The sequence below is a fragment of the Choloepus didactylus genome, chromosome 5 (genome assembly GCF_015220235.1).
Source record: "Choloepus didactylus isolate mChoDid1 chromosome 5, mChoDid1.pri, whole genome shotgun sequence".
NCBI classification, from domain to species: domain Eukaryota; kingdom Metazoa; phylum Chordata; class Mammalia; order Pilosa; family Megalonychidae; genus Choloepus; species Choloepus didactylus.
This window is the reverse complement of record NC_051311.1, coordinates 50621901-50634474: the sequence shown is the minus strand read 5'-3', so window position 1 is coordinate 50634474 and position 12574 is coordinate 50621901. Positions and strand designations below refer to the sequence as shown.

The following is a 12574-nucleotide window of genomic DNA, read 5'->3' as shown; positions in this document are numbered from 1 at the left end:
AAAAATAGATTGGGGCGATGAATGCACAACTCTATAATGGTACTGTGAACAACTGATTGTACACTTTGGATGACTGTATGGTATGTGACCATATCTCAGTAAAAATGAGTTTAAAAAAAAATAGAGTCTTTGATCCCACATCAGAAATCTATTTTAACAGCACAGTTCCTTCTCTTATGTAAAGATTTACTCCCAAAATCAGCACAGTTATCCTGACACAAATAAAAGCAGGTGACTGCATCATAATTGGAGGAAAATGGGTGGGATGACACAATTAAAAACTTTACAGTTAGTTCTAACACTAAAATCCTGTGATTTTACAGCTCTGGGAGGTTATAACCCTGAACAGTAACAGCAATCAAAATCAGGAGACTTGGAATCGATTCCTATTTCAGCCATTAACTTTTTCTGCAACTTAGGGCAAGTCACTTCAACACCTCTGGATCCAGTTTCCTCATTATGGAAATGAAGGAGATCAACTAGAGTGCTATTTTTCAAATTGTATTGGGGAATCCTCATAAAGGGGAAGATGGAGAAGAGTCCAAGGGAGGAACTGTGAACCCCGTATCTCTTTCCACCAGAGTGAAACCACCTGCCTCTCTTTGGTATACCATGTAAGATTTTATGTTCAAATCTTTTCTTTTTCAAAGTTTGAAAATCATTCTTAAGCCTAAACCTCCATGATTCTGGGAAATGCACTGATGTCTACAACTCAGAAACGCATAAAAAAATAAAATGGATAGATAACAGGATAGTTTCATGGACAGATATTGCTAAAACAAGTAACAAAATGTTAAGAATAGTATCTAGATGGTGGGTTTCTAGGTGTTCACTGAGAAATTCTTTCAACTTTTCCTGTATTTTTGAACACATAATAAAGTATTAGGCAGGAGAACAGCTCTATGATTACAAGTTATTTCAAAATTTCAACTTATGAAGATGATAATAACAACATAATACTGAATCCTCAAATGAATAAGGAGATTACATTAAATAATTAATAGGGATGGAAATCAAGCTTATCAATATATAAGAGTTTAAAACAAGATTCCCAAGTAACATATGGCAGCCAGATCCCCAATATGGAAGAAAGTAAATCCCAGTTTTAAAAAAAATCTCACTAGAAAAATTGAGAATTACAAAGCCACCTTGCTAGAGATTTTTAGGTTTTAAAAAGAAGAAATCTATATAGATTTATTTTAAACTGATGATGAATTTGGAGATTCCATTAAGGTATCCCTCATGTTATTCCCTCTCATTTTAAAACCACTTTATAAAATTCAAGAGTATTTTATTCCAGGCTTTTTTTCCTGGAATTCCTATTTCAGCCACTAATTTACCCTGAACCCAAATACAGATACATAACACCATTTTATCTTCATCTGGGATCAAAATGTTTATCCTGCTTACTTTTCTTATATTATGAGCATTTTCACCTTATTAAATATTCCAAAGCAATTTCAAGGCAGCCTAGAATACTAAGATGGAGATGCACCATATTATAATCATTTTTTGATTCCTGAGCTTAGTTAATTCTGAATCTTTATTCAAATAATGTTGAGATTAATATTTATATACATAAATTTGTTTTTCTGATTAATTCCTCAGGATAAATTCCTAAAAATGCTAGAAGTTTAAATATCTTTAAGATTCTTGCTACATACTGCAAAACTGGCTCCAGAAATGTGGTAGTAACTTATACACTCTCACCAATATTATGTAAAAGCTGCCTATTTCAATGCCTTGGGTCAACAATGAGCATTATCATTTAGAAAAATTAAAAATCCACCCATTTGATATTGAATACTGCATACTATTACACTGTTTTAATATACATTTTTGCATAACAGCTTAATCAGTGAAGAGCATTGGCTTTGGGTTCAAATTCCAGACCTGCCAAATAGTTACATGACTGAGCTAGTTAGATAATTTTTTTGATTTCTCACACTGAGTTGCTATAAATATCAATGGAGATAGCATAGATCAAGTACTTAATTGGTACGTAATAAGCTGGCAATTACTATTATTTCTTTTCAAATGTGCTGACTTGCAGGAGGTTAACAGAAGGATACAATAGTCCTGTCTGGTCAACCTGCTTGAAACATAAATCAGTCACTGTAACAGCCGAATGAATTTCTTAAAAGAAGGAGCCCGATCCCTTTGGAAGGAATATTTTAGTAGTGGTCACAGAGAAGAGAGAAAATTTCATGTTTGAATGTGCCCAACGTGCACAAAAATATGTTTAAGTGCTAGCCTATTTTTTGATCCTGGCCTCAAATAGAGTTCTTAATTCCCATTAAGAGGGTAAAGTCTAAGTTCACCATATAAAGTGGGTATTATACTGTCTAAATGGTATATATAATAAAGATTCCTGGGGAATTCTGAAAAGAATAGGAAACCCTAGATAGCAAGCAAGAGAGGTTTAATAAGGAATCAAAAGGATTACCTAAACTAGGGGAGGAGGTTGAGCCTTAAATCAAGATAGAACAGATAACTGGATCTTGGGCATTTTCCCTATGAGTATTCAGAGTTGGACTTTTGCCCAGAAGAGAGCCAATGCCTGATCTTACATTATTCAAGGATAAGCAGCACAGGAAGGACCAGGTAATGGGCAACCTTCTTTCTGAAGCAGTGTTTTTCAAAGTGCAGGTCATGATCCATTACAGATTATGAAATCAATTTACTGATCATAAGTTTTTTGTTTAAATCATATAAGAAAAAGAAAAAACAGATTGCACTGCATATAGGATAAGTACATTATACATATTCTGCCTTATAATAACCCACATAATATTTCATAGAAGTTAAATTCAAATTATTTCATTTGGGGATTATATACTTAAATTCTAAACTAAAACTAATAAATTTTAGTTCTGTTTCCTTTGGAGTAACAACCCAGTATTATTTACTTCCTCCAAGAATTACACTTGGTCAACAACTATTTCAAATTATATATTACACACTTCAGTGCTGCACAAAATAAGATCCTTTAAAAACATTTATAATAATAAACTCGTCAATAACACATGCAACAATTTTACCAATTTGCTAACCTAGTACTGTGGAACTAGTACAATAGATGATCTGTATTTTATAGGAGAGATCTTAATGTATTCATATAGCTTAAATTTCTAAACCTCTTATAAAGAAATTAAGAAAATTACAATGTTGCTGACAAAACAGAGCAGTAACTTTCAGTAAGTCTCTTTTCAAAAATTATTTGCCCAATATTTCAGTATACAATTTCTACTAAAAAAAGGTAAAAAAGTACTAGTGAAAAAGGTACATTCAAATAAAGCAGGGAAGTCATATAGGTTATTTTACATCTGTCCCAAGTATGTATGAAGGTTTGTTCAGGCAGTTTCTTTCCACCTCTAAATTGACTAAGACTACAGATTTCACTTTAGTTTGGGAACACAAAAGCATTAGTTTGCAGTCCAAAATTTTAAGAAAAGAACTAGTTACAACATAATCCCGAACTTTTTAAACATTTCCTCTATGCTCTTTTGTACAATGACAACTGATATTTCAATTTATTCTTCTGAAGCATATGTAAAAGGCTAATACTAAATACCATCTTATATACGATGTTTTAGTCCCACATTTATATGGACATATTGCTGGTGAGTATTACTATACACTCCAAAGAATGCTTGAGGCTTCCCAGTCTTTGCTCTCACCATCTTGGGAAGAAAAATGCAGAGTATGGGTTTATTCTAGGCTTGTCCTCTGTGCCTGCATTTTGCTAGAGACCTTATGAGTGTGGTTTCAAGCAGAGTGGATGGTGGGGCAAGATTCCTGGCCATACTCAGTAAGACTACCAAATTCAGAAAATATAATTAACATGTTAGCCTATCAATGCCCTAATTTTCTCCTAAAATTATTGGGATCTATGTACATTAAAGTCCTAATCTGTAAACTGTTCCAAAATACCACTGGAAGATCTTTTTTTGTTCATTTTTTAAAAAATGAAACAGTTGAAATGAGTTTCCAGAATCAGAAAAATTCTTACTTTAACCTATTTCTCAAATTTATAGCTTTGAAAATATATACTTGAGTTTGGGAGCTTTCTTAATCTTTTTTTTTTCTTTTAACATGCTCTATTTGTAATAGACCCAAACTGCAAAAATGAAATGTCCAACAACGGGTGAATAAATAAACTGTGGCATATCTGTACAACAGAATACCACTCAATGATAAAAAGGAATACATGCTACAACATGGAAGTATCTCATAATATTTATGCTGAGTGAACAAAAGCTAGACAAAAAAAAGAGTACATACGGAATGATTCCACTCATAGAAAATTCTACAAAATGAGAACTGAAGTATGACAGAAAGCAGATTAGTGTGGTCTGAGGATGCGGTAGGGCAGGGCAGGAGGGAGAGATTCCAAAGGGACCCTGGAAGCATTTGGCAGTGATGGATATGTTCACTGTCCTGATTATGGTCATGCTTCACAGGTGTAGGCATATGTCAAAACTTAACAAATTGCACTCTTTAAATATGTGCAGTTATTGTCTGTCAACTATATTTCAATAAATCTGTTTTAAAAATACAGATTCTGAGTAATCTTGGTGGTTGTCTGAAGAACCAGTTCATTAGGAACTCAGTAAGACAATGGGCACCTGCAGCTCAGCCCTGGGGTCCTCCTTCTCATCTTTTCTGCACATGGTCCCATCAGTCCTGGGCTGTACTGAGGACAAAGGGGAGCAGCAGAGCAAATATTTGCTGGCCTGTCCAATTATTTTCTTAGCCCTTAATCCTTTGACTTATTTTAAAAGTTATTTAATAAAGAAAAAGTGTAATGTAAGTATCTTCAGGAAAGTCTCCTTTGTAGTTCTTGGTGAGTATAATATAACCAGTTAGAGTATCATTAAAGTATTATCGTGCATGTTAAGTTCTAATCTTAAATTTTTATTTAAGCATATAGTACTTACTTAAGGATGAACCATGTAGAACTGCACAGTTGGGACAGTGATACAGGTCAATGTCAACAGCATGATGTTCCTCTACTCCAACACAGCTAAGAAGAAGAAAAAAAATTCACTATGGAAATAAGTTGAAAATACTTACTTAACTATAATAGATTGGAATAGGTTAGAATTTAACTGATGGATGTACAATAATCTCACCAATAAATTTTGTAGCAAGACCAGATTTATTCTCTTCCTTGTACAATGCTAAACAATTATGGGGGGAAGCAGACCCAAATAATGGTACGTGATACACTGTCAATCGCAGTGGAGACAACAGAAATAATACAATTATAAGCCGCAAGACCCTAAATCATTATGTAAATGTCACCTGACTTTCAAATGTGGGCTTTAGAGGTAGTTAGTAAGTTTGGGTAACATCTCTGACATGTTTAGAACACTGAGTCCTAACAGTTCTGCTTTAGGCTTCATATCCCCAGTGAACCAGTTAATTAGTTTCAGGCACCGTACCTAGAATACTCCATCATCCCATGGAATCCAATATAAAGAGGAAGTCCTCTGACTCTCTGTATAAGACCAGACACCTTTGTATGGAGGTAATCCTCACAAACTTACTTGCCCAGAGATCATGCAGATGTCCAGACCAACTAACTCCTCATCATCACAAGTAACTGGTGCTAAACTTTAGCTCCCTTAGCATCAACCCTTTTATTCTCCCCAGCAATTTACCAAAGTTTAATGTTAATCATTACTTTTCCTCCCCTTCCAACCTATACTGGAAGGGGAGGAAAAGTAATGATTGGTAAATTGGGGGGATAAAAAAGACAAAGAGAAACAAAAGAACAAGTGAAAATGGAGGTATAATTTCAAATATACCAGAAATTATATTCTATGCAAACAGTCTACTCCAGTTAAAAGACACAGATCACCCAGTGGACTTAAAAAAATACAATCCAACAGCATGTTGTTTACAAGAGATCCACATAAAAAGAAGGATACCCAAAGACTGAAACTAGGAGGATAGAAAAATAAACATCCTTCAAAGAGAAATCCAAAGAAAGAATAGCTATATTAATATTGAGCAAGATAGAATTTAAAGAAAAAAAAAATCCCAAGATAATTACGTTTACTTCATAATGATAAAAGATAAAAGTTTCAATTCACCAGGAAGATATAACAGGTGCAACTGTATTGGGGGCCCTGACAACTCTCTCAAGTAACAGATAGAAGAAGCAGGTGAAACAGAATCGATGAAATATCCAAGATCTGAACTACAGGATTGAAAAACATGACCTATTGGACATTTATAGAATATTATACCCAACATCCATAGAACACACATTCTTTTCAAGAGCACATATAGGAAATATAGATAAAAGGGACAAACGTGAATCACAAAGAAACAGAATATTCAACAGTCCTATAACTTACTACTAAATAAGTAGTTTTGAAAATCTTCCTACAACAAAAATTCCAGGCTCAGATGGCCACATGATCAAGTTCTAAAAAATATTCAAGGAATAAATAATTCCAATCTTACATAAAATTTGCTTCAGAGAGTAGGAAAAAAGGGTTTACTCCCCAACTCAATTTATGAGGACAGCATAACTTTGGTTACTAAACTTGGAAAGGAGATACAAGAAAGGAAAAATAGGCCAATCTCATTTATGAACAAAGATGCAAATATCAAGTTGGGTCTTATCCCAGGAATGCAAGGTTGTTTAACACCACAAAAAAATTAAGCCACATCCTTCACCACATTAAGAGATTAAAACAAATGATTATATGAACATTTTAAAAGATGCATAAAAATTCTGACAAAATTCAACATTTACTTATGATTAAAAAGCAACAAACAAAAACTTTTTAGCAAATTAGGAATAGAAGGATACGTCCATATTCTGGTAAAAGATATTTCTGAACAATTCTATACAAGTAACATGAAAGATGGTGGTGATAGTAACACAACATCATGAATGTAATTAACATTGTGAATTGTATACTTGGAAGTGGTAAAATGGGAAATTTTATGTTGTATATATGTTACTACAATAAATTTTTTAAAAAGAACATGAAAGCAATTGCTTTGACATGAATGCCAAACATCATCACATCTAGTGAACATGGTACTGGAGGATCTACCCAGCTTAGAAAAATAAGAAAAAGATATAGGAATTGGAAAAGAAAAAGTAAAGTTGTTAATTGTAGATGCTATGACTACACACACCAAAAAAATGCAAAGAATCTGTAGATACAAAATCTGAACATAAAAAGTAATGATCGGAGGCGGGGCAAGATGGCAGACTGGTGAGCTGTAAGTTTTAGTTACTCCTCCAGGAAAGCAGGTAAAAAGCCAGGAACTGTGTGGACTGGACACCACAGAGCAATCTGACTTTGGGCATACTTCATACAACACTCATGAAAACGTGGAACTGCTGAGATCAGCGAAATCTGTAAGTTTTTGCGGCCAGGGGACCCGCGCCCCTCCCTGCCAGGCTCAGTCCCGGGGGAGGAGGGGCTCTCAGCTCCGGGAAGGAGAAGGGAGAACTGCAGTGGCTGCTCTTATCGGAAACTCATTCTACTGATTCAAACTCCAACCATAGATAGACTGAGACCAGACACCAGAGACTCTGAGAGCAGCCAGCCCAGCAGAGAGGAGACAGGCATAGAAAAAAAAAACAACACGAAAAACTCCAAAATAAAAGCAGAAGATTTTTGGAGTTCTGGTGAACATAGAAGGGGGAAGGGCAGAGCTCAAGCCCGAGCTCAGGCCCTGAGGCGCATAGGTAAATCCCGAAGAAAAGCTGATCTCTCTGCCCTGTGGACGTTTCCTTAATGACCCTGGTTGCTTTGTCTATTAGCATTTCAATAACCCATTAGATCTCTGAGGAGGGCCGTTTGTTTTTTTTTTTTTTTTTTTTTTTTTTTTAAATCCTTTTTTCTTTTTCTAAAACAATTACTCTAAGAAGCCCAATACAGAAAGCTTCAAAGAATTGCAATTTGGGCACGTCAAGTCAAGAGCAGAACTAAGAGAGCTCTGAGACAAAAGGCAATAATCCAGTGGCTGAGAAAATTCAATAAACAACACAACTTCCCAAGAAAAGGGGGGTGTCCGCTCACAGCCACCATCCTGGTGGACAGGAAACACTCCTGCCCATCGCCAGCCCCATAGCCCAGAGCTGCCCCAGACAACCCAGTGTGACGGAAGTGCTTCAAATAACAGGCACACACCACAAAACTGGGCGTGGACATTAGCCTTCCCTGCAACCTCAGATAAATGTCCCAGAGCTGGGAAGGTGGAGCAGTGTGAATTAACAAAGCCCCATTCAGCCATCATTTGAGCAGACTGGGAGCCTCCCTACACAGCCCAGCAGCCCAGAACTGCCCTGGGGGGACGGCACTCACCTGTGACATAGCACAGTCATCCCTCAACAGAGGACCCGGGGTGCACGGCCTGGAAGAGGGGCCCACTTGCAAGTCTCAGGAGCCATACGCCAATACCAAAGACTTGTGGGTCAGTGGCAGAGACAAACTGTGGCAGGACTGAACTGAAGGATTAGACTATTGCAGCAGCTTTAAAACTCTAGGATCATCAGGGAGATTTGATTGTTAGGGCCACCCCCCCTCCCCGACTGCCCAGAAACACGCCCCACATACAGGGCAGGCAACACCAACTAAACATGCAAGCTTGGTACACCAATTGGGCCCCACAAGACTCACTCCCCCACTCACCAAAAAGGCTAAGCAGGGGAGAACTGGCTTGTGGAGAACAGGTGGCTCGTGGACGCCACCTGCTGGTTAGTTAGAGAAAGTGTACTCCACGAAGCTGTAGATCTGATAAATTAGAGATAAGGACTTCAATAGGTCTACAAACCCTAAAAGAACCCTAACAAGTTCAGCAAATGCCACGAGGCCAAAAACAACAGAAAATTATAAAGCATATGAAAAAAACAGACGATATGGATAACCCAAGCCCAAGCACCCAAATCAAAATACCAGAAGAGACACAGCACCTAGAGCAGCTACTCAAAGAACTAAAGATGAACAATGAGACCATAGTACGGGATATGAAGGAAATCAAGAAGACCCTAGAAGAGCATAAAGAAGACATTGCAAGACTAAATAAAAAAATGGATGATCTTATGGAAATTAAAGAAACTGTTGACCAAATTAAAAAGATTCTGGACACTCATAGTACAAGACTAGAGGAAGTTGAACAACGAATCAGTGACCTGGAAGATGACAGAATGGAAAATGAAAGCATAAAAGAAAGAATGGGGAAAAAAATTGAAAAAATCGACATGGACCTCAGGGATATGATAGATAATATGAAACGTCCGAATATAAGACTCATTGGTGTCCCAGAAGGGGAAGAAAAGGGTAAAGGTCTAGGAAGAGTATTCAAAGAAATTGTTGGGGAAAACTTCCCAAATCTTCTAAACAACATAAATACACAAATCATAAATGCTCAGCGAACTCCAAATAGAATAAATCCAAAAAAACCCACTCCGAGACATATACTGATCACACTGTCAAACATAGAAGAGAAGGAGCAAGTTCTGAAAGCAGCAAGAGAAAAGCAATTCACCACATACAAAGGAAACAGCATAAGACTAAGTAGTGACTACTCAGCAGCCACCATGGAGGCAAGAAGGCAGTGGCACGATATATTTAAAATTCTGAGTGAGAGGAATTTCCAGCCAAGAATACTTTATCCAGCAAAGCTCTCCTTCAAATTTGAGGGAGAGCTTAAATTTTTCACAGACAAAGAAATGCTGAGAGAATTTGCTAACAAGAGACCTGCCCTACTGGAGATACTAAAGGGAGCCCTACAGACAGAGAAACAAAGACAGGACAGAGAGACTTGGAGAAAGGCTCAGCACTAAAGAGATTCGGTATGGGTACAATAAAGGATATTAATAGAGAGAGGGAAAAATATGGCAAACATAAACCAAAGGATAAGATGGCCGATTCAAGAAATGCCTTCACGGTTTTAACGTTGAATGTAAATGGATTAAACTCCCCAATTAAATGATATAGATTCGCAGAATGAATCAAAAAAAATGAACCATCAATATGTTGCATACAAGAGACTCATCTTAGACACAGGGACACAAAGAAACTGAAAGTGAAAGGATGGAAAAAAATATTTCATGCAAGCTACAGCCAAAAGAAAGCAGGTGTAGCAATATTAATCTCAGATAAAATAGACTTCAAATGCAGGGATGTTTTGAGAGACAAAGAAGGCCACTACATACTAATAAAAGGGGCAATTCAGCAAGAAGAAATAACAATCGTAAATGTCTATGCATCCAATCAAGGTGCCATAAAATACATGAGAGAAACACTGGCAAAACTAAAGGAAGCAATTGCTGTTTCCACAATAATTGTGGGAGACTTCAACACATCACTCTCTCCTATAGACAGATCAACCAGACAGAAGACCAATAAGGAAATTGAAAACCTAAACAATCTGATAAATGAATTAGATTTAACAGACATCTACAGGACATTACATCCCAAATCACCAGGATACACATACTTTTCTAGTGCTCACGGAACTTTCTCCAGAATAGATCATATGCTGGGACATAAAACAAGCCTCAATAAATTTAAAAAGATTGAAATTATTCAAAGCACATTCTCTGACCACAATGGAATACAATTAGAAGTCAATAACCATCAGAGACTTAGAAAATTCACAAATACCTGGAGGTTAAACAACACACTCCTAAACAATCAGTGGGTTAAAGAAGAAATAGCAAGAGAAATTGCTAAATATATAGAGATGAATGAAAATGAGAACACAACATACCAAAACCTATGGGATGCAGCAAAAGCAGTGCTAAGGGGGAAATTTATAGCACTAAACGCATATATTAAAAAGGAAGAAAGAGCCAAAATCAAAGAACTAATGGATCAACTGAAGAAGCTAGAAAATGAACAGCAAACCAATCCCAAACCAAGTACAAGAAAAGAAATAACAAGGATTAAAGCAGAAATAAATGACATAGAGAACAAAAAAACAATAGAGAGGATAAATATCACCAAAAGTTGGTTCTTTGAGAAGATCAACAAGATTGACAAGCCCCTAGCTAGACTGACAAAATCAAAAAGAGAGAAGACCCATATAAACAAAATAATGAATGAAAAAGGTGACATAACTGCAGATCCTGAAGAAATTAAAAAAATTATAAGAGGATATTATGAACAACTGTATGGCAACAAACTGGATAATGTAGAAGAAATGGACAATTTCCTGGAAACATATGAACAACCTAGACTGACCAGAGAAGAAATAGAAGACCTCAACCAACCCATCACGAGCAAAGAGATCCAATCAGTCATCAAAAATCTTCCCACAAATAAATGCCCAGGGCCAGATGGCTTCACAGGGGAATTCTACCAAACTTTCCAGAAAGAACTGACACCAATCTTACTCAAACTCTTTCAAAACATTGAAGAAAAGTGAACACTACCTAACTCATTTTATGAAGCTAACATCAATCTAATACCAAAACCAGGCAAAGATGCTACAAAAAAGGAAAACTACCGGCCAATCTCCCTAATGAATATAGATGCAAAAATCCTCAACAAAATACTTGCAAATCGAATCCAAAGACACATTAAAAAAATCATACACCATGACCAAGTGGGGTTCATTCCAGGCATGCAAGGATGGTTCAACATAAGAAAAACAATCAATGTATTACAACACATTAAAAACTCGAAAGGGAAAAATCAATTGATCATCTCAATAGATGCTGAAAAAGCATTTGACAAAATCCAACATCCCTTTTTGATAAAAACACTTCAAAAGGTAGGAATTGAAGGAAACTTCCTCAACATGATAAAGAGCATATATGAAAAACCCACAGCCAGCATAGTACTCAATGGTGAGAGACTGAAAGCCTTCCCTCTAAGATCAGGAACAAGACAAGGATGCCCGCTGTCACCACTGTTATTCAACATTGTGCTGGAAGTGCTAGCCAGGGCAATCCGGCAAGACAAAGAAATAAAAGGCATCCAAATTGGAAAAGAAGAAGTAAAACTGTCATTGTTTGCAGATGATATGATCTTATATCTAGAAAACCCTGAGAAATCAACGATACACCTACTAGAGCTAATAAACAAATTTAGCAAAGTAGCGGGATACAAGATTAATGCACATAAGTCAGTAATGTTTCTATATGCTAGAAATGAACAAACGGAAGTGACACTCAAGAAAAAGATACCATTTTCAATAGCAACTAAAAAAATCAAGTACCTAGGAATCAACTTAACCAAAGATGTAAAAGACCTATACAAAGAAAACTACATAACTCTACTAAAAGAAATAGAAGGGGACCTTAAAAGATGGAAAAATATTCCATGTTCATGGATAGGAAGGCTAAATGTCATTAAGATGTCAATTCTACCAAAACTCATCTACAGATTCAATGCAATCCCAATCAAAATTCCAACAACCTACTTTGCAGACTTGGAAAAGCTAGTTATCAAATTTATTTGGAAAGGGAAGATGCCTCGAATTGCTAAAGACACTCTAAAAAAGAAAAACGAAGTGGGAGGACTTACACTCCCTGACTTTGAAGCTTATTATAAAGCCACAGTTGCCAAAACAGCATGGTACTGGCACA

General features: G+C 36.4%; 1 protein-coding gene across 1 annotated transcript in view; it reads right to left on the bottom strand.

Annotated features, from left to right (window-relative positions):
• The window catches only part of KDM7A (lysine demethylase 7A), a 102388-nt gene that overhangs the window by 56032 nt on the left and 33782 nt on the right, over window positions 1-12574 (bottom strand). Inside the window, exon 2 of the mRNA XM_037836030.1 lies at window positions 4941-5026. Within this exon, the coding sequence (XP_037691958.1) occupies window positions 4941-5026 (86 nt within the window). The remainder of the gene's footprint in view (window positions 1-4940; window positions 5027-12574) is intronic.